At 38.2% G+C, this 22,962-nt stretch overlaps 2 protein-coding genes across 2 annotated transcripts; both read right to left on the bottom strand.

Moving 5' to 3' along the window:
• Positions 1 to 2,585: 2,585 nt before the first annotated feature.
• On the bottom strand, positions 2,586 to 7,687 carry LOC105039423 (mitotic spindle checkpoint protein BUBR1). Its single transcript, XM_010915555.4, is given in 12 exon segments — positions 2,586 to 3,022; positions 3,108 to 3,188; positions 3,541 to 3,604; positions 3,607 to 3,622; positions 3,712 to 3,877; positions 4,722 to 4,776; positions 4,849 to 4,915; positions 4,997 to 5,078; positions 6,209 to 6,366; positions 6,617 to 6,761; positions 7,298 to 7,357; positions 7,443 to 7,687. Coding segments are annotated over 12 exon segments (1,149 nt in total). The 5' UTR covers positions 7,637 to 7,687; the 3' UTR covers positions 2,586 to 2,961.
• Positions 7,688 to 10,942: 3,255 nt separating this feature from the next.
• Positions 10,943 to 19,940, bottom strand: LOC105039422 (DExH-box ATP-dependent RNA helicase DExH12). The gene is given in 6 exon segments (XM_010915553.3): positions 10,943 to 12,839; positions 12,842 to 14,345; positions 14,457 to 14,846; positions 16,021 to 18,270; positions 18,368 to 19,089; positions 19,803 to 19,940. Coding segments are annotated over 5 exon segments (6,519 nt in total). The 5' UTR covers positions 19,067 to 19,089; positions 19,803 to 19,940; the 3' UTR covers positions 10,943 to 11,163.
• Between the last annotated feature and the right edge of the window lie 3,022 nt (positions 19,941 to 22,962).

Below are 22,962 nucleotides of genomic sequence, written 5' to 3'. Positions count from 1 at the left end.
ATCCACTGACATAGATGATCTCTTGATGAAATCCAAACAGTCTGCTATGGCTTCTGCATTTAATGATTGCGGATTATAATCTTGTTTGCTTGCTTGACATACCTCAGCAATCTGAGTTCTTCCACTGCAGGTTCTGCCGCACTGCTGCCTACTGCTTCTCCTTCCACCTCTGTTTATCGTCTCCAAATGACAAAAGAAGAAACCAAAAAATCTGAAGAGCCTGACTCGAAGCCGGAAGCCTCTCGTCCGGCGCCATCCCCGGCCGAACCTGGTGCAGCTCATCTGGCAAGGGCTCAAGGGAGCTTCAACCATGTTGTGGTCTTCTATTATAGTCAGACAACCTAGGTTCACCAAATAAAACTCTGGTGGGGTCTTTTGAAAGCTGGGTCGAATGGACCTTGAAAGTAGTAGGTTTGAAACCATCTTCTGAAATAAAGAGAAGGCAATTGCGGTTTGGAGACTATGACATAATTACCGCAATATTAAAAGTTTGGTAACAAAGTTAAGGATTTAGGTGAAGGCCACAACTAAGAAAGCCTACCCTCTTCTGAGAAAAAACACTCTTGAGGTCAAAAATTTTTTGTCATCTGAGTTCTAGTTTTGGCACCTTTGTTGTATAACTTGTACGACTGCTTCTACTAAGCTACATACACATCTTTGCTGTAACAAAATAGATGCCATTCCTTCATAGTGTAACAACAGATGAAAGAATTTGTATGATTCTCTGTCATCTATGGTTGTCCATCAACTTCTTCCTTTCATTTAGAGAATATTTAATTGAGAAGAGTTGAAATCTGGAATGGAAATGAAAATAAGTGGCTCTTATTTCAACTATTTGGTTAGAGAGAATCTCATTTCCATTCCAATATCCCAAAATCCAATTCCTGCATTTTCTTCGTAATCAAATTCCATTTCGATTTCAATTTCAATTATGATTAGGGTATAAGTGAATTGGAGAAAATCCAAAATCCAAACCGATCCAACCGAACTAGAGGATTAGATCGGATTTTTAGAGTTTGGTTTTGAATTTGGAGTCAATTTTTAAAAATTTTGGACTTTGAACTTGAATTTGGATTTAATGTTATAAAATCCAAATCCAATCCAAAATCCAAACTATGAGTCCAAACCAAATCCAATCCATTCTTCTAGTTTGGACTTTTGGATTATATATATATATATGTGTGTGTGTTTCAAGTTTAATTTCTTTTAAATGTTATGAAACTTATTATATTTTGGCGATGTAGTTTTTCTTGAAAATCTAGAACTTATATTTTTGATATGATGCTATTATAGTATAACTTGTTGAGACCCTTGTATTTAAATTTATATTTTTTATTTTTTATCCATAATCCAATCTCATCTAGTCCATTTACACCTCTAATTCCTCTTCCCATTCCAATCGGCTATGATTCCAATTTCAATTGTGAACCAAACGTGTCCTTAATCTTAATTGCAAACAAATACCATGTGCTCAATTTCATGGGATATAAGTGTCAACCATGCTCGTCTCTCTGTCACGAAGGCTCAGGTTGAAGTTTTGAGATTGTCTAGTCATGTTCTCTTTGTAATTCAGCCCATTGTTCCTCTTACTCCAATACTTCTCAAAACCTTATAAATTCTATCTGATTGCCTAGTAACAGATCACCTGCCATAGGTTCACCTGTTCTACCAGGCTAGAGCAATCGATAAATACCTTAAAAGAATTTCTACAAATTGTCTGTCATTTGTGCATTTGAGTTATTTTGTAGATTCTTAACAACCATCACTGTCCATACACTACAAAACATGGAGGCAGCTAAGGTGGGGTCCTGGTTCAAAAGATCACCCAACAGGAATTACGGTGAACCGTCCTATACTGTCACAGCACGTTACTCTTGCCTGCTTGCTGCAATATCGCTTCTAAGCTGGCGAGTGAAGCACCTTTCAAGCTTCGATCTGCTTGCCTCCTCCAGTGAACCTCAAGGATCGGTATTACCTTTCAGTTGGTTGCGGTGGGTCCTTGGTTGCAGCATGCCAAAGCGACAGCAAACATCACAAGCTCTACATGGCAGACACATTAATGCTTACCATTTTGATGTTGTTCTGTGCACTTCAAGTATGGGCCACCTTGTGATGATGTTGCACCACAGCTTGGAAGAGTCAAAAACCATGAACCTGTCTCAATTCCATGGAGACTCTAATCTTCATAATCATAAACTCGGAGAAGTTGAAACCTTTCATCTACTAATTCAATAGCAACCTGTGTAAGTTTTGTACCTCACTTGCCTTTGTTAATGGGAGACCTTCATGTATTGGAGGCAACATCTTCTCAAGTTTCATTTGTTTTCACCATCTATTGACTGTGCTCCTTAAAGTTATTATTCCAATATTCCATCATTTGTTCTTGCCGATATTGGATGATTAAATAACATTTACCTTCTCCAGTCATGTCTTGTTCCCACTACTACAAATAATTCAAAACTCTATTATTTGTGCTTAATCACGTATTGAAGAATCTGCTTGCTTAATATGGATCATTCATGTGTCAATCTGATTTACCTTTTTGTGCAAGGTATACAAACTCTGCAAGGAGATCGAAATTTTTCAAGAATGCACTCCATTGAATCAATAATTCAATATTGCCAGCATAACATCCACGAAGTTACAAAGTAGATTCCTTGGACAAACATAAACATAACAAGCTTTGGAGATAAAAGCTGGATGCATGAAAACATGTACAAAAGAAAAAAAACACACAAATCATCAACCAACAACAGAACAACACAAGAAAGCAGACATCTTTGACTGGTACTGAAATATGCCAATTATCTCAGACTATTCAGTGGAAACTGTGCAATGGATCTTCTTCCAGAAGTTCAGCCTCCTTGGTCAAGGTAAGCAGACAGCAGAATCATCAATCAACAACAGGCACCATCATACAAATACAGACCTGTCGGATTGATGCTGAAATACAGATGCCGATTATCGCAGACTATTCAGAGGGAAATTGCGCAATGGATTTTCTTTCAGCAGTTCCGTTTCCCTGTTCAAGGTAAGCAGAAAACAAATCAGCATTTAACCACAATAAAAGAAATTAACAGAAAAGAAACTCTCCGTCTACTGCTTACTTTTTAAGGTTTCGGCTAGTTGCTTTTCTAAGCTTCAATACAGAAGGCTTGGGACTCTTGGCAACATCCACTGATGGCAAACTGCTCAGACAAAACTCATATGGGTACAAAATTGCCAATGAGATACAAAATACAGAACAGCATATATCTTGATGATGGAAATTTTAGGATCCTTGCTAATTACTAGACACAGTTATAATAGAAACTCAGTGGATTTTGGTCACCTATTTTTTCCTTCCATCAAATGCACCTACTCCATTTAAAGTAGCTTATGCTAGGATCACTTCAATAACTCTATTCATTTGTCTTATAACATCACTAACAACTCTTCTTTTAGATATTGTTGTCTATTATAATTCTGTAGTGCTAAGTCTTGTAAAAAAAATCTAATTGCACAAGCATGAAATCTTTTTATGTTTCAGGAATAACATACTCTGCACATTCCTCATCAATATACACCTCAATATGAGTGCTTGACGTTGTCAGCCCTGTTCTGTACTCATCTTCTGAGGAATCTGATGGTTAAAAATGAAGAAACTATTACAAGTCAACATACTGAACCATGCGTGATAAACCAAATGGACTTTGAGCAGAGAAATCAAACCTTATATGAGACCCATTTGGCAGGGACTGAATTATTTTCCTTATTCCGATCTGATCGGGTTCCAAGAATGTGCCAGGAGTTCTCCTTGCTCTCAACATTATTGCGGTAATGACTTGCTCCAGAGTTAGCATCATTGTAAATAGAAAGCGGTCTATTAGAATCAAGCCTGTGGAAGCACAAAAATATGAATATGATGATAACAAAATAAATCAACTTGGATCTATGAGATTAGAAAGTAAATATCAGACAAAATAAACAGGCATTTAAAAACATGGTTTTAAAATAGAAATGCTCAAATACTAATTCTAGATTCGTGATTTTACAAAATAAAGACTTTGATAAGTACAAGGAGTATGAGCACACATGATACCGTTTGAGATTTGCAGTGAAAAACATAGCATCGAAAATCAGAAGAAACTCAACTAACAAAAGAGCTTAACAAAAGCAACAAAGTCACATTTTCATTGGACATAAGGTAAAATAAAGATATGAGAATATAAGGTGCAATTTAAATTATTAATGCAATTTAGATTAATCTGACATTTCAAATGATGATTTTCTCATAAATTATGATCAAGTTTCAAAACCGCAATACATTGAAGGTTTTCAACTATATCACAAAAACTTCTGAAAGGAGCACTCCCATAACGAGACTGTTCAAAAAAAAAAAAAAAAAGGAAACTTCTAATTGAAAGGTTCATATAACAATAATAAACTCTGCAGTAATCAATTTGGTCTACAGACTTTAGAGAAAATTATAAAGAGAGGATGAGAAATTGAATGGTTATGATGAATGTATATTGTCTACTGTGGCTTGAGTAAAATGAACTCTGGAAGTAAATGGGTAGTGACTCAGCAACCATACTTCATAGATGTCAAAAGGCACTGCTTATTGAACTATGGTGCAATGATGAATAATTATACCTTTCCATGTCTATAAAACTACAAATAGAGGTTTAACTGACAGTTAGATGGTAGTGCTTGACTCTTTCTACTGAAATGATGCTCACCTCTGTAGCTTTTTCCTCCCTTTCGTGAGATCAGAATTTTCTGCAGGCTGTCTTCCTGGCATTTTGGAAATCAGGTAAGTACTGCAGTGGTTTACAAAAATCACTAAATTTTTTTATAGAAACTTACTAGCTTCTCCTGTTGTCAGGACATTTCCAAAGCTTCGAACTGGCAAGTCATTATTTGACGGTTCATCCTATAACAAGCAAAACCAATGACGACATGCGGAAAAATGATCAAACAAAGAATCAAAGTATGAGAACATTGAATGGCATACATCAACAGAACCCTGTTTCTTGGTTGTTCGTGCGAGAAATGTCCTGTACACAGCTTCTAACTTTTCCAATGGTTTTGCTTTCCTAGGTTGTGAAAATAAACAATAATAAATAATTAGATATAAGAATAAAAACCATAACACAAGGACAGTTTTTCTTTGGTTTCAGCAAAATTAAGCAGTGGAAAATATATTTTAGAAAATATCAGATTATAGTAACAGTGTAGTGACGCAGGATGGAGGAAGAAGGAGAGGGAAGGAAACACAGGAAGGAGAGGAAGAATATGAGGGAGAGGCAACTCAATATTCTCAAATCTCAATAATGCAGACCTTGGGTTCTCAGTTACATATCAATGGGTATTTATAGACCCAAAATCCTAATAAGAGTACGTATAGAAATCCTAATAAGGAAATAAAAATATTGAAGGTCTCACAACACTCAAACATAATAAAAATAGAATTCCTAATAAAAATAGCTGTCTAATTTTTGTATTTGTGCTTAACAGTAGTGCGCTTAGATCTCTTATCGGACGGTCGTCACGGTCCTCCATCACTTAGGATTGTGCATCAACATTCCACTAAAAATTATTTATTGTGAACTACTTATAAATTTGAACTATGTCCGAGAGTCTCTTAAAATGAATTCCACACGTTTTCTATGTTTCACTTAATTACCCATGACAGGCTTTGTGACAGTGACCAGTAACATTAAAATTCACCGAGCATTCCTGCATGTTTTGCCCAGAGCTTCAGCTGGAACTGCCCAGAGGTTTCTAATTTGTTGTGAACAGACATCCAGTGACCTCTATCACAGGAGTTCTGAAACCAAAATAAAAGATGATCCTTGAAAGGACAATTCAATAAGCATCAGAAGTAGTAGTGTTTTTCAATGCCATACATGAGGCAGCATAGATGAGGGAGCTGTGTTCACTTCTCTATCATCTTGGTTATTATTAACTTCTAGCTTCTATTCCTGATTCAGTGCTTTATTGGAAAGTTTTTACTATGAGTAGATTATTCCAATTAATTTGACATCAATTTGCCATTCTTCTCTATTTTACAACACCAGAAAAAGGATAGTTATCTGAATCAACTAGCTGATTAGACTTATCTACTCTTAATTAATGGTTTCTAGTTATAACATCAAGACCTATTATCCACAACAAAATGAACAAAATGCACAAATCAATTATATTGGGGTTCTGTAGGAGTCACCTTGATATACCAAGATTGAAGATCTCATCAGCCTTTCTCAATTTATTCTTGGATTCCATGTGCAACGCATATGAGGAGTAATAGACAGAATGGCTTTGCCCAATTTGGTTTGCCTCAAGAAAACTATATATTACTTCAGCATCAGCACAGTTCTCGGCCTGAAAAGTGGTGATGAATCAATCTAAACTATTGGACATAAGTATATACGTACATAAGTACCAACATAAACATACATACAAACATACACAAAATACATAGATACATACAATGTATGCATTCCTACATACTTAGTACATGCATACATACATACATACATATAAGGCAGTACTTTATGGAACTCCAATACTTAAAAGAGAGAAAAGGAAAGAAAAATGAAACGGGAGTGGACAAAGTTAGCACGGCACCCACATATTCCAACCACACTTTAAGATAGCGTAGATCATCCTTGTAACGGTCGTCATGCCAAAACGTACGCACGCATTGTTCATAAATCACAACCAGCCCTGAACACTCTCCTCCACTGGGAAATGACTCTTGAACCCATTTGATGCAGCTTCATGGGATAAAACGCAAGATCTCAGTTTTAGTGGTAAAGTAAGATCAGATGAAAAAGCATACAATCTTGATCTTTTGCAGAAAAAGATAAATAAAAGCTTTTCCCCCTCTTTCTAGCAACAGAAAAATTAGGCTTTAATCCAATTGCAACCACAAAATCGCAGAAGAAATTTTAAAATGACCAAAACAAGATTAGCAAATACAGAAATTAAGGGTGACTAATAGAACCAGCTTCTGATAATCCTCTTCAAGGACGACTTTGAAAACTTCGTCCGTGATTTGAAAACTTCTGATCACCTACTTCAATCAAATCTGTGGACACCAAGAATGATATATATATATACATCCAAAGAAAGAAAAAGGCATAATTACTTTCCAATATTATTCATCACAATAATCCACCAAAGGAAACGGTTAAAAAATACCATCTTTATCATGGCGACAGATGGAATCTTTCAACCAACCAGGCAGCATATAACAACGAAAGGCACTCAGATCAGAAACCCTAATCTCAAGAAGCAACCAATCACTCACTCGAGCCACGGCTGAAGAGGATCCTCCCCCTTGTACTCCTCGATCGCCTGGATCATTCTCCTGACCTCAACAGAGAAGAGGAATCAGACCAAAGATCTGAGGAAATCCCCCTAAATGACCTCCAAAACAAAGGAAAGAAAGGGACCTGCGGGTCTGGAGGAGGGATTTCTTGAGGGCGTGGTCCTGCTGGGATCGGAGGGCTTGGTTGAGGAGCTGGACGTTGCGGCCTCGCTTCAGGGGCCGGACGTTCTCCTTGTAGAGCTCCCACTCGTTCCCCGTCACCTGCTCCGAGGCCAAGAACGCCGCCTCCGGATCCATCGACATCGATGGGTCTTCCATTGCTCCGAGACAAGATAAGAGAGAGAAGAGAGAGGGTGGGAGTTGGGGGGTTTGAATTCAAACGAAGCATATCCCGCTTCAGGTCTCGGTAATTATATCTCACTCACGTGCGTGTCACGTGACGGTGATAAATGGAAATTAATGATAGGCTTATTATAATAGGGTTTCTCGGTGAATTGTGTGACTTGTCTAGCTATAGAAGTTCTTATCTAAAAGGGCACAGATGCATGCACGAACCAAAACTTTTCATAGCTGGTAGGCTGATGAATTGGGCTTGTTTTTCATAAAAATATTAATGATTTTTCATAAATGTTCCGCATATTATATTATGAGAAATTAACATAACAAGACTCTACATTCTTAGTATTCTATCAAAATTCATGGACTGATCTGCTTACATTTGCTTCAACGGCTATTTTGAAAGATAGCTTCTGACTACCTAGATAGCAGTGGTAATCACTATACAAACTTTGCATAATGTTTAGCGTGTAAGCACAGCCATTCAATCACACTATACTTTCAAATACACCTCATATTTTCATGCAGATCTAAGCTACAGAAATTCCACCCATCCATTTTTTCCGTGGTGCACATGACATGGACATGGCTTCGGGCAAAAGTCAATTCTGAAAGGCTACAGCCGATTGGACATTACTCCTTAGATTTAACTAAACAAGGCTAGTACGAATAAAATTTAGATAAATCTAGAAGAACCTAATATAATTATCAAAATTGGTATGATTTGGGGTGTTCTGCATCAATATGGAAGTCATGATGCACCAAAACGCCCACACACCCTATTGGTGGAGATTGATCCAACAAATATTGAAATCTAATAGTTTTTAGAATAGATAGCGTAACTACTGGTGGAACATGATCCTGTAGTTGGTCATGATCACCGTTTTGTAGGATTGGATTACAAAGATGGTATGCAATCCAATGAATCCTACGAGATTTTCTACCTTGTTCTAAATCATAAGCCATCTCATCTTCCACTCTTGATGAGAGGCTCAATCTAGAGGATTTTTTGACTAGAGCACCACCTTGAAAATTCTTTGAAGCTAAGAACATCCTCCACAACAAAAAGTTGAAGATTGTTGCCTTAAGATTACAAGTTATGCATTTATATGTTGGGAGAATATCAAGTGCTCTAGAATTAGCATTGGAAAAATAAAAATCTTTGATTAACCAAAGATGGAGAGGCATCTACATCGTCGCTTCCTTTTGGCATTTTTGCTTTTTTTTTTTTATTTATGTTATATGAATCTTAGACAGTCAGAAGGAGCACATTGACTTCATAGAGAGATTTTTTGAGCTTTGTGTTTTGACATATCCACACGAGGATGAAGGAATTCATGTAAACCATTATCTTAGTGACTTAGAATTTTTTATTTATGATGATGACTTAAAATTTTGATTTATGATGACATCATTGATCATACCATATAGCATGCAAGTAATGCTTATCATAACATATTATATGCAGAGAAGCTGCAACAAACCCAAATGGCAAGAAGAGGATCCATGGATGCGTATGCCGTTACGCATGCTAACCCCCATCCTACAAGGACACCCAACCTAGCACCACAGGAGACCACCAGCCATCAATATGCTCAATTGGATCTATAATGATATTATGTCTCATCAGTTTCAGATTTCAAATTTTATATCATAGACATCAAAAGTCTCCGAACCTCACCATTTGTGGCAACATCATTGTCAACTATGTTCATCATTATTTAGCGGCTGCTGAAAATAGAGAGCATCAATTATTACCGCCAAGCTTTGTTATAATGCTGGGTGGCCATTTATCTCGTAGAGAAACTGTCAAGATTATTACTTCTTTTTTTGAGTGGGATGCATATTGTACGGAGTTAGGTTCCCACTACATCGCACTTCAAGTTTTACATAAACTAGCATTGTTGGGGAAAGCTTGAAGTGGACACAAACTATTATATTATAAGTTTCAGACTTTTGACAGAAGTAGCGATCAGTAGAAAAACAAAAGAAAAAAAAAAGGAAAGAAGAAGAAGAAGAAGAAGAAGTCTCAATCTACTGATGAGGATGGAAAAGAAAAAAAAAAAAAGAAATGGAAAAAAAAGGTCAAAAAACAAGAGAATGTAGGTTATTTTACTAATGTTTTCTATTTATGTTTTTGCATGGTTAGAATGTGTGCACTCTATACAATGATTAACTTGTTTCTTCTTTCACATATGACATACTTATGGTCTACAACTGCCTACCTTTCACTGACTCCTAAATGCTGCAGTGATTTGAGCCTTTTATGGTGTTTCGTATGGAATGTTCATATATTACTCACAACTGCCAATTTACTGATATTTTACTCATAGATTCAGGGATAATTTTGAAACTATAGCTCATTTATCTTTGTTTCAGATACAGGAATATAGAAAGTGAAATATATACTTAAACTACTCTCGCAGCTGCAATAAGCTGCAATCCTGTGGTCTTTTGTCTCTTCCAAACCAACTTCAGATTTTGAGGTACAGGGATTGTTAATGGCTTCGGAGTTTGCTGCTGTGCTGTTCATCTCTCTGTCTCAAACTCTTACATTAATGATACCGTGACGAATCCTATCGTACACCACTAGTAGTAGGTTGCAATTATCTCTCTTATTTACCCAACAAAAATAACATTGCACCTGGGCAACCGCAAACGTAGAGCTTATAGAAAAGTTACGAAAAAACTCAGGTTAAAATGCCTGAAAGAAGACGTTTGAGAAAGCATAACGCTTTCTCAAGACAATCGCGTCGAGAATGGCCTAAATTCTAAAAGATACGAAATTTACTATCGAGCTCAGAAGTTGGAAAACTCGGTCCAAAACCTCACCATTCATCATTGACGAGAGTTTGAGATCATCAATCAGTCTGCATCAAATACAGAACCATGCATATCAGTTCAGACGACAGAAAGGCACTGCTCAAAAATTTCATACCATATGGAACTGCGTCTTAAAATGACATGCTTCCCAGATGGGTGTTGCATCTGGCTCAGAAGGGACGTACATTAAGAAATAACTAGGAATATGACAAATTAAGAACCAAATACAGTTTATCCTCGGGAAAAAATGCTAGCCACAACAAAGGAGATGAATTTGTAACACAGGACGAGCCATCATCTCATTGGCAAGACGATGATAACAAGCCACAATTACTATCTTCTTCATCCCAATACATAAATCAGAAACAGAACCTGCCACATATTTACTGCAAGAAAATTCATCCGGTCCATGAAAATACATTTCAGGTCCAGGGAGACGAAAGACCCAGAAAATTACCAAGCAAATAGCACAAAGCAAACTTAATTATGCATTAAGAAACAACAATAAGGTGAACATGTAGATCTTAATCACTACCCAGACGGTCATAAGCAGACATATTATGTCCAAAATGAAGAAGTCTAGAGACCAAATATAACAACATTTCTCCGTCAACCCCGGAACTACTTGATAGGGTTAAATAAGGCTCCCACTAACATCCAAGATTTTTCAGCCACCATGGAATAAATCAGTCGCTCCTACCCCCATCTCCAGCATCATTTACATCAACAGTAAAGTTATATTCCTGGTCACAGCCAAGATAGGAATCACACATGAAGTAAATCGTGTAAGTCTTCCTTCCAACTTCCGAAGGGGCAGTAAAAACAAGCTTGGCTTTGGCTTTCCGTTGCAGTGACACTCTTCTTATAGCTAATAACTGATTTGTGGTACTATCGCCCACCACAAGCCACCATCCTTCTTCTTTGGGCTTCGGATATCTGGGAGCATCGACTGGTCCAACCTCAGAACGCCCCTCAAGATCACGTTCCAGGGTAACCTGCAAAGTAATATTTTTCCCTGGCCTCACATCATCACTGTCTAACACCTCATATGTCATATCAATGTTAGGGAAGCGGTTGCAAAATCGGGCAATGTCAAGCAGCTGAGAATCAGACATCTGCAGGAGATCCCGTCTTTCATCATCCTCCATCTCCACCAGATCAAAAACAGTCTCAATGCTTCTACCAGGATTTTCCTGACATCTCTTGGCTAACTCCTTTGTGAAATGGGGAAGCTGTAGAAGCATTGAATCACGCTCCCACATGCCCTGGGTCACCATCTGGCTCACCTCCATTGCGGAAAGAGCAAGGCTAAGCCATCCATTGCTTGAGATCACATCAACCATTGCCTGAAGCAACCTATGAGCAGATAGGAGCACCTCTCGCTGGTCTGCTGCTAGGTTCCCAACCACTGTGTGCCTTGAGAAGTGAGCTTGTAACAGCGCATTTGCCTTAACATGAGGATCAGTGCATTTGGGGTTCTCAAAGGAAAACCTTTGATGATTAATCAGCTTTCTTATCAACTCCTCCTCACCAGGTCTAATTGGAAGATGTGCATATTCTGAAGCAGATGCCAGGATTTCCAGAAGGCCCTTCATCTTAGTTTTTGGAGTCAAAGATGAACTGAATCGCTCAATTGTGGTGTAGCTGATGTAGTAATATGAAGCGATCAAGCCAAGATTATGAGGTTTAAGGTACATATCCTCTTCAACAAGAACACATTTGCTTGACTCCAAATCATTCAATGCATTCTCCACGAGATCAGAAAGGTGATCTGAAAGATGCCTGTGGCTAACACCTTGGAGATTATAGTAGTTTGGATTCTTAGTAAGCCTCCTATACATGAAAGTCCAAGTGAGATAATCTACAGCATCTTGCTTATTCTCTATTACTTCAACAACAACTTCAGCATTCAAATGATCATGCAGAAAGTGATGCAGATGACTCTCAACAGGGAAGGCTTCATAAAGGAACTTCTTATAGTACTCCTTGCGAGGAGCATGGCACAAGATAACACACTTCCCAGAATTATCTATAAGAGGTCTGCTGGCATGACCCATCATTTGCAATAGGTCAGTGATGGGGTAGTCAGTATGAGCATTCTCTCGGCCATCATAATATTGAGTTCCCATAACCACAACCAAGTGCGCTGGCAATGACCTTCCCCAGCACATAGAGCTGCTTGCAACACAAACTTGGATCCTTCCGCTAAGGAACAACTGGGTTACAACTTCCTGATCAAAATCACTGAGACCTTCATGCAAGTAGCCAACACCCAGGGGAAGTGTCTCTTTCAAGGTGTCATCCTTGATCCCTGAAATGAAAGTCATCATTTCCATCTCAGAACCAAGCAAGAATAGAGGTTTTCCCCACTCTCAGCACTTGAGTAAGTACACAAGTCAAGTGCAGTCAGCCTGGCATGCTTCCTTGTGGGTACGAATACCAGGGCAGGTTTTCCATTCTTTGCATGTTGAACAATAGCAGTGTATGTTGGTTTTGTCATTGCCTGCATCCTTGCTTCAAAGTTTGCTATATCAACACCTTGAATGTGTATCTCTAATGGAACCGGCCGTACACCAGGTGGAAAATTGAAAAGTCCATGAGAAGTAGCACCAATCCATTCCCCAAGGTCCTTTGCATTTGCAAGTGAAGCTGAAAGTGCTACTATCCGGATGTTACTGCCAATGTGACTTGCAATACGCCTCATTCTGGAGACAATTACTTCCAGCACAGGACCTATTTCTCCCCCAATCAGATGAAGCTCATCGACAATGAAAAGGCTGACCTGCTGAATGTGTTTACGCTGCTTCCACCGACGAGAGAGAGCATCCCATTTTTCTGGAGTACTGATTATAATCTGTCCTCTCTCAAGCAGTTTTAGATCAGTTGCTGTTTCCCCTGTCAACTCCACAAGACGAATGCCAAGGCGCTTTCCAAATTTCTCCTCCCAATCACGGTATCTTTCCTTTGCAAGAGCTTCAATAGGAGCAATATATACAGCACGCATGACACCCTCAGATGCTTTTTGATGATTTCTCAACAATGCAAACTCTGCACATATGGTCTTGCCACTTCCTGTTGGAGCTGCAACCAAGACATTGTCATCGGTGTTGTATAAGACAGTAAATACCTGAGTTTGGATGGGATTGAAATGCTTGAACGTGTCATAGAGAGCTTCATATAAAGGATTCCTCAAAGCAGTCACCGGCAAAGGTTGTAAATCCAGCAACTCAGTTGGTGGGGGGTATTTCTCTGGTAGAATCAAGTGTCTGAAACACACAGGTAAAACAGTCTGAGAGCCAAGCCATCTATCTGATACCACTCGTATGAAATATTGAGGCGGCAGTGGCTCATAGATTGGCACAGTGAAACTCAGGAAATGGTCTTCATCTATATACTGTTTCTTAAGCATGAAATACTCATGATGAAGGATGTATTCACCATCATTATCCTCGACAATAATCCAAAATGGCTCCACATAGCCATGAACTGTATCGTCCCACTGGAAATCAGGCGTTATTGTCAGTTCAAAACCCAAAACAGTCCGAGTGATGGGTTGAACATGTGCTGCAAGGTTCAGCTTCGGCAACTGGTGTATAAACTTATGAAGTTGTCTCCCCATCTTAGGGTAACGAATGAGCTCTCCGATCTCCTGCGAGGAAAGGTCGTAATACCTCTCCCATGCCAAATCTTTTTTCTCAAGTTTCATCAGAATTTCATTTGGAATACCAGAAAATTGGCGCAATGGAGTCTGAACACTCCACATGCGTTTATCAACCATTTTACACAGATTCAAAGCCTTTTCTGCTAACTGAGCCCACCCCCTCTTCAATACGATCTCAAATAGAGCTCGTAAAAGACGCCCTGCACTCTGCATAAATAATCAAAAGTTGAGTTGCAGTTAGGAAAAGAGATGGCATAAAGAATAATATTCATTGAAAATAAAAATTCGTATATGAGTAGACAAAACCAAAACAAATACCTGTCTGATGAAAACCATATCAGATGTCAATGAAAGACCCTCAAGTTTCAGCTGTGATATATATGCCTGCAGCAGAACATTGATCTTTGCACTTGGCTCTTCTAAACTTTCTTTGACAGGAATGGGCACACGGTCCAAGAGCTTAGCAAGTTCCATCTTCTCATCTTGCCTCACTGTCACATATTTAAATTCTTCACTGAGTGAGAATAACCTACAAAGCTCAATATCACCCATTGTCGGCTTCAGGTACTCATTATACGTAGATATTGTCCCATGAGTTATGTAATAGTAACTTGCAATGCGACCTAAATCAGTCACCTGGAAGTACCCACTCTTCCTGTCGTATTTGACCAAATTATTTCTATCCAATATATTTGCAGCAGAATGTATCTGCGGCAGACAAAAACAAACAACATAAATTAACAAAGAGAAATGGAAAGCTGTTTGGATCCCAATTTTGTACTCCTATAAAACTTAACAACCAAATGCTGCACCCAGTTCATTAAATCAATATGCAATCAAGCAATATAAAATGGCAGCAGAGATCTCTACCACACTAGGACTAGGATTACAAAATTTATGCAAACAAAATTTGAAGGATGTAACAAAAGTAATACAGACTGAAGAAAATGTCCAACAACATCAAGTGAAAGATTTCCTTATAAGAGAGTTTCGTAGTAGGAAACTATATGCATCAATATCTTAAAAGAAAAAAAAAAAATCTTATATTAGGCAATGGAACTGCCAGCAGAGACCAATAATGGTAAGAGGGAATCTGCTGATCAAACAAAATGAAGAAGTCAAGTGGGTAATAGAATCAAATGGCTTTCAATGCACAATACTGTACCATATGCTAGTTCTAAACTGCAATGTACCGTTCACATCCCAGGACCAACAATTATCCCTTATTAAACAGTTGTACATAAATACATAAGTGGTTCCACAACTGCACAAATTGGTATATGGAAACATGATGCTTTGTTTGAAAGCCAACAAAAGGCAGAAAAAGACACTCCCAACAAGAAGATGTTCACCTTTTTGATTCCTAAACCAGTTATGCAAACTTTTCATTTGACATTGACAGACTATGTTCAAAATGAAACCCAACTACACCCAGGTTTATCTAAAAGTGGCTTTCAATGGGGATGTGCTGATCAAACAAAATGAAGAAGTGAAGTGGGTAAAAGAATCAAATGGCTTTCAATGCACAATACTTTACCATATGCTAGTTCTAAACTACAATCTACCGTTCACATCCCAAGACTAACAATTATCCCTTATTAAACAGTTGTACATAAATATATAAGTGGTTCCACAACTGCACAAATTGGTATACAGAAACATGATGCTTTGTTTGAAAGCCAACAAAAGGCAGAAAAATACACTCCCAACAAGAAGATGTTCACCTTTTTCATTCCTAAACCAGTTACGCAAACTTTTCATTTGACACTGACAGACTATGTTCAAAATGGCACCCAACTACACCCAGGTTTATTAAAAATGGCAAGGATTAGATGCATAAGAAAGAGCAAGGGAAGTGGGGTGAGGAAATGATAAGCCTTACCAGATCAGCTCTTCTTTCTTCCAATGTTTTGTCTCTGTCCAATATATCTGCTGGCAAACCATAAAGAGTAGGATTCCGAAGCATGCGAATGTACAGGTAAGTATACCCTATCCAGGTGCATGCTTCTCTAGCATTCTGAACTGTTCCCAGAACAATCTCTGCATTCAACTGATCAGCCAACTTTGATACAAACTGACTCTCAATAGGAAGCTGCTGGTTCATAAGTGAGAGGTAGTATTGCAATTCACTATGTCCTGTTAAGATTATGCCTTCTCCATATGAGTCATACTGAGGCCTTCCTGCACGACCAAGCATCTGCATGACATCCAAAGGGCTTAGTTCAGTCCATGCTCCTTTCTCCGGATTATAAATCTGGGTTCCCTTTATGATTACAGTATGTGCTGGTAGATTAACACCCCATGCGAGAGTGGCGGTTGAAACCAACACTTGTACATGTCCATCTGCAAAAAGCTCCTCAACAAGATCACGGTCCACCCTTGCCATGCCAGCATGATGGATTGCAAAACCATATGGCAAAAGGTCTTTGAGATCATTGCTTTTAACAAGTTCTGTTTGACTGTGAAGAATCTCACGGCTTGCACTGTCGTCCTTTAAAAATCGACCTAATGTATCATTAGCCAAAGCTGCGTCTCTTATTGCACGAGCAGTCTTGGCTGTTTCTTTCCTTGAGTGAACAAAGATAAGAACTTGATGCTTGCCTGCAGCAGCCATAACCTTCTCATAACAGATTTCATTCATCAACTGAAATCTCTGAAGAGGTTTCTTTACAGTTATACCAATATACTGTTGTGCGAGTGGGCAAGGTCTATAACCATTGTCAAAATGGAAAAGACCCTTTTTTGGATCAACACGTAAAAATAGTGCTACATCTTCATAGTTTGGAAGAGTAGCAGACAACCCAACAAGTCGAATATGTTCCTTGGTTGTCTCAATCTGCCTAACAGTTCTTGCAACAATACTTTCAAGCACTGGCCCTCGGTTATCATGTAGAAGATGAATTTCATCAATTATAAGAAGCTTCACAAGCTGTGTATACGTTCTGTCCCCAGATTTTCTGGTGACAATGTCCCACTTTTCAGGTGTGGTAACAATAATCTGAGTTTCTTCAATCTGCTGGCGAGTGAGTGTCTGGTCTCCACTGAGTTCCTTTACAACTATATTATAAGATTTCAGCCGATTAGACAAGTTTCCAACAACTTCAGCAACCAAAGCTTTCATTGGCGCCACATACACAATCTTATATTTATTGTTGTCTAGAACCCCATCCTTTCTATTCAAACCAATCTGTTGAAGAATGGTGAGCATGGCAACATTAGTCTTTCCAGCACCAGTTGGAGCACACAGAAGTATGTTCTCAGGAGAAAAAAGGGCAGTTTCATAAACTTTACTCTGCACTCTATTCAGTTGCTTCATCCCTTCAAAGGCTGGTTGTGCCCAATCAGGCATCGCAGATATCTTCACAAGCTCCTCACCAGGGGCAAATGCCTTTTGCTTCAAAGCTGGTACATGGACCTCCTCATAGCCCTTGTGAGGAGTTCGATAAGATCCTGGGGGGAGCTCGCACTTCTTGTTTGCCATCAGAAGGCCGCCTTGATGAAAAGCAATGCTATCGAGATCAAGTAATTGGCGCTGGCCCTTCAACCACCCATTCTCCATGTCTCTGTCAATGACCCTCCGATCCCTATCCCCATCCCTGCTGCCACGGTCATCTTTTAATCGCCTAGCCTCTTCTCTTATGCTCTTCTCCAAGTTCTTCTGGCGCTCCTTTGCAGATGCTCTTGTGGCATGCAGCTGCTCCAAGATGGCAGTGTGGCTTGGACCCATAGCTGTCATCTCTTCTTCAATCTTCTTCCTCTGCTCTTGATCTTCTGCCCGGGCCAGGCGAGTGCACCACACTATCTTGAGCCGGTTTCGGAGAAGTAATTTGATGAGGTCAAACTTGTCATAGTCCAGCAGCATCACAAGCCGGTTCTCAACATCTCTATCATCACCTTCAGCAAGTATTTTGAGAACGTCCTCTGCAAGTTTCTGGCTGTGCTGTGGGTCGATATCCTCATATGCCTGAGATATTTTCCTCTGAAGCCAATAGGCATCAATGTCCTGAACATTTATCGTAAGCCCTTCATTGGCTTCTTCCATTTCATCATCATCTATTCCACCCATCTGCATAGCTCCAGCACCATTGGATTCCTGACCTTCATCATCATCATCCTCTGATTCTTCCTGGACCTAATCATATATAGGCAACAACCATTGCTTATTAATTAATTTGAAGGGAAAATTGAGGTAAAAATATGGATAAGAAAATGCCATTATTTGTAAGTACCTGATCATAATCACTCTCTTCTTCCTCTTCATCCTCTTCAAACTCCACTGCCACTCCAATATCATCATCCAGTGCTTCATCATTGACATTTGCAGTAGCCGAGCCAGAAGCATCACCCCCATCCTGATAGTCTGTAATCAGCCTACCAATTGAGACAAGCTGATCAAAGACCTGGTTTGAAATGGGATTCAAGAGTTTCTCGATCTCCTTTTTCTTGTCAGGATTCTTGATCTTTTCATTTTTCAAAACAGACAACACCTCGTCTGCTGCTCCGCTGAGGATGTCCTGCGGCTGCCCACCAAATTGCTGCTGGATCACACTAAGCAGTGCTTCATATGCTGCACGAGTCTCCTTGGTTTTTGGCTGGTACACAGCATCATCCGTGAGTGAGAGAACACTCTCCTCCTGGATGCGGCGCCGCTTGCTGTCCTTCCTCTGATCTGTGTCAAGTGATGGCTCCCGCTCTTTCTTCTTCTTCGACTTCTTGATCTTCTCCTCAAGCTCAGGAGGCTTCCCTCTGTATGCTCGGTCCCCAAAGTTCCTAGGATCAATTTTGCCCCATAGAGACTCTGGCTCTCCAGTGGGTTCATGGGTGTCACGGGGCCGAGAATCAGTGGTCAGGACAAGAGATGAGTTAGCACGGTACTCATACTGCTTGAACCGAGCATGGGCTTCGGCACCACCTCCCAGATGGGCCATGGTTCCTCAAAAGCCAACCACAGCTGCATATTAAATGGCCAACCAAAATTTCAGAAAAGTATATCCAAACACCGACAATAAGGAAAAAGAAATAAACCTAATTGCTGAAGAAAAGGACACCAGAAATTAACAAAAACTGCATTGCATGAACCTAATTAGTCTACAAACGAAGAAAAAAAATTTACACAGCAATAACACGCAAAATAAACTGAATAAAACAGCAGAAGGCATACCAGAGGAAGGAAAACACAAAGTAGACTCACTATTCTCCAAATTTCCCATATAAATCACCGTTTCTTCTCGTGAAAACCATAAACATCCATGATAGAAAAGCAAAGGCCTCTGCTCAATAAACGACCAAAGGCATAAACCTACCACGTAACACATGGAAACAAAGTAAAACCGATGCATTGGAACAAAATAACAATCGAAAACCATGAAAAAGACCACATATTCGAGTTAAAAGCATCACATAAGAGATAATTCATAAAGGACCTATGGAGAAATTTCTCAAAAATAAATCCCGGATTAAAATGGGGGCTGAACTACAGATTGTTCCTCCTCTTTCACCATCCACATCACCAAGAAGAAGAATCTACGAAGAGAAACGCATACAAAATCGAAAATGGAGAATAATTAAAAATAGCATGGAACCCTAATCCCCAGGGTAGAGACGAAAACCCAGACCTACTACTCGCTAACGATCTACGAAGAGATCGAACTCATGAAAGCTTACCAATTCGAAGCCGCTCCTCTTTTTCCCTCGGAAAAAATCTAGGGTTTCTTTCCGATTCTTTTCGCTGCTACTACTCTCCCCTCTAGAGACCGAAGCGGGTACAAGGGTTTAGAGCCGCCCAGCCGGCGAGCTCGTAGGATCCAACCGGCTATATGTAGAATACTTAACCGCCTCTTATCTTCTCAGGCGGTCGGCGGGTAAGTGGGTCAGGTTTGGACCAATTTCAACACAGGCGTGGATCCGAACCCGATATGGAGTTTGTGCTTACATTGGAGCAAGGGAATTTAAGCACATGACATGCACGTGCTAACATGCTATCAAATTTAAAAATATAACTAAAAATTTGATTATTTTTATTAAATTTGTAAATTATTTTGTTAATTTCGATTTTTTTCAATGGTCATACCCTATGCTTAGCAATTAGGTACTATGTTGGATTCTTGGATGAGGATCTTAAAAATCGAAACAAATAAAACTATCAAGCTATCTAATAGAAAATAATAAAAAATAATAATATATTATTCTTGATGAATAAAGAGTGGATGAAAATTATCTCAAATTGATAGTCATTTTTTCTTTAAAAATAAAATTTATATACTAAAATAGCTACAGTAGAGGAGTAGAGGTTTTGCATATGTCATTGTGATGAAATTAACCAAGCTCCCTCTCCATTATTCTTTTGTCTCTCTTAAGTTCGACTAATTATGAAAGTATCTAATCTGATCAAGATTCATCAGGACTCAGTCCTCAGCTTGGCAGAGAAGAAAACATGTCTTGTAATCCCACTATTTCTTGGAGATGATGGAAGACTCATTTAGACTCAATCCCATGATTTTTCTTTTTTCTTTTTTTTTTCTTTTTTGATTGGAAGAGGAGGAAGTGAGGCACTTCCCCTTCGATTTATTAAGGCAAATGAAAATAATGTACAAGAGATTACATATAAAGAAGAGCGTAATGAAGGAGAGCAGGAAGGAGAGAGCATAGAAGCATGGAGATGAACTCAGTCCTTGAATAGAACAGAGACCCTTCCCATTTTGACCATGCAAAAGATGCTAGTTTGCTCCACAGTTATTGATGCTTGTGCTCAATGTTCCTTGAAGATAGAAGTCACCAAGCGCAAAGTTTGACGGTGCAAAAGATGCTAGTTTGCTCCATAGTTATTGATGCTTGTGCTCAATGTTCCTTGAAAATAGAAGTTACAAAGTGTCAAATGTTTGAAGAATTTTCTGCAACATCGAAACAATCGAACACTTATTTTTGAGAAAGCGACGGCCATCCTTTCTATCTAGACCTCCCAAGACAATGGTGCAAGGAGATGATCCTCAGTTCGCTTTGCCAATGGTCCATAATTTTTTTGTCCCTCATCACTATAAGAAATCTGATCTTTTGTGATAAAATTTTTTTATCATTAAAAATAAAATTTTATCATCAAAATTATTCAACAACACGGTGGAAAAGTTCGTAACATTAACGATGAAATTTTTTCATCACAAAAATTTATACTTTCATCGCTAAAATTATAATAAAAAAAATTTTCATCATCAAAAATGAATATTATTCATTATAAATTTTTTTAAAATTTTAGCAACGCAAAATAGAATTTCATCGCAAAATTTAGCAATGAAAATAATTTTCGTCACAAAATTTAGCAATGAATAATAATTTTCGTCACTAATTTAGCAATGAAAAAAAAATTCATCACAATTTTAACGACAAAAAAATTAATTTCGTCACTAATTTAGCGACAAAAATAAAATTTCATTGTCAATTTAGCGACAAAAAAAATTTCGTTGCAATTTTAGCAACGAAAAAATAATTTCACAGCTAATTTAGCAATGAAAATAAAATTTTATCACTAATTTTGTGATGAAATATAAAATTTTATCACTAAATAAAATAAAATAAAATAAAATTTATGATGAAAATTTTTATTTTTAGCATTGAAATTTATTTCATCATAATTTTAGTGATAAAAAATATTTCGTTACAATTTTTAGTGAAAATTTTCATTTTAAATAAGAGATAAAATTTTTTGATTATTTTTTACGATGAAATTAATATTTCACCGCTAAATTAAGTTAAGGACAAAATAAAATAATTTTTACTATTTTTGCTATGAAAGCATCTGTTTAAATATAATTTTTTACAAGATTAAGCATATTTTATATAGAAACATATGAATACAATAAAAATATTTAAATTTCAAGTAATAATAAGTTTTATAGCTATCATTATTAGATACAAAAGTATGAGTTCATACACCATTTAAAATTAAAAAAAACTACAAACTATACATCATCACAATCGTTGGCCTCGTTCTCTCTTTCAGGCATCGATCCCTAGCCTGTGTCACAATGGCTGTGCAGAGGCGGCATCATGCGGCTGTAGAGGTGCTAACTCGGAGGCATCAATATCGAGCCGTCCCACCATCGCAGCCACTATCCTCTTGAGCATCTCGTTGCGATTCATTCAATAAGTAATTTGATCCTACATCACGCTCATCGATGTCCTGACTGCTTCTGGCACCGAGGCATCATCAAACTGGTCGGATGATGAACTACAAAAATTTTTTGAGCGTATGCTGTGTTCAGACCCTAGCTGTCGTCCGAGGACGGCATCCAAGATCACATCATCTGTCATCGAACAAATAGACTGTGATTTAACATCACTGTCAGATCCAACCTCACCCATCACCTGCTCTCTCAAATGTAATATTTTTTTCTTCATAATAAACCAAATAACACCATAGGTTTGTTTCAAAGACTTTAAAAGTATTCAAAATGTAGTACCATACTTACATGATGCTGCCTCGCTTCTTCGGTCACAAACTCATCATTCTTATTCTGATAGAATTTATCATAGGCGTCGACCCCGGATAATCCCTATTCAAATAAAAGAAAAGAAGAAAAAAGATATCAAAGTAATTTATATATTTAATAAGAACTTACAGCGTGCAATTGCAAATGCAGTTACGTACTATCCTCTTCATTTCTTGTGCAAAAGAGGCACTCCCTTACATATGAATAGAATCAGTATTGCTCCTATTCATCTTATTCTCCTCCAATCATCGCTAAAAAATATATATAATTATAACCAATAAAGGACATAACAATATCAAAATAACTTGAAATACTAAACATATCTTAAATATCTCACTTCC

The sequence above is a fragment of the Elaeis guineensis genome, chromosome 1 (assembly GCF_000442705.2).
Source record: "Elaeis guineensis isolate ETL-2024a chromosome 1, EG11, whole genome shotgun sequence".
In the NCBI taxonomy this organism is placed as follows: domain Eukaryota; kingdom Viridiplantae; phylum Streptophyta; class Magnoliopsida; order Arecales; family Arecaceae; genus Elaeis; species Elaeis guineensis.
The sequence above is the reverse complement of the archived record's forward strand: the minus strand, read 5'-3'. Positions and strand labels throughout refer to the sequence as shown.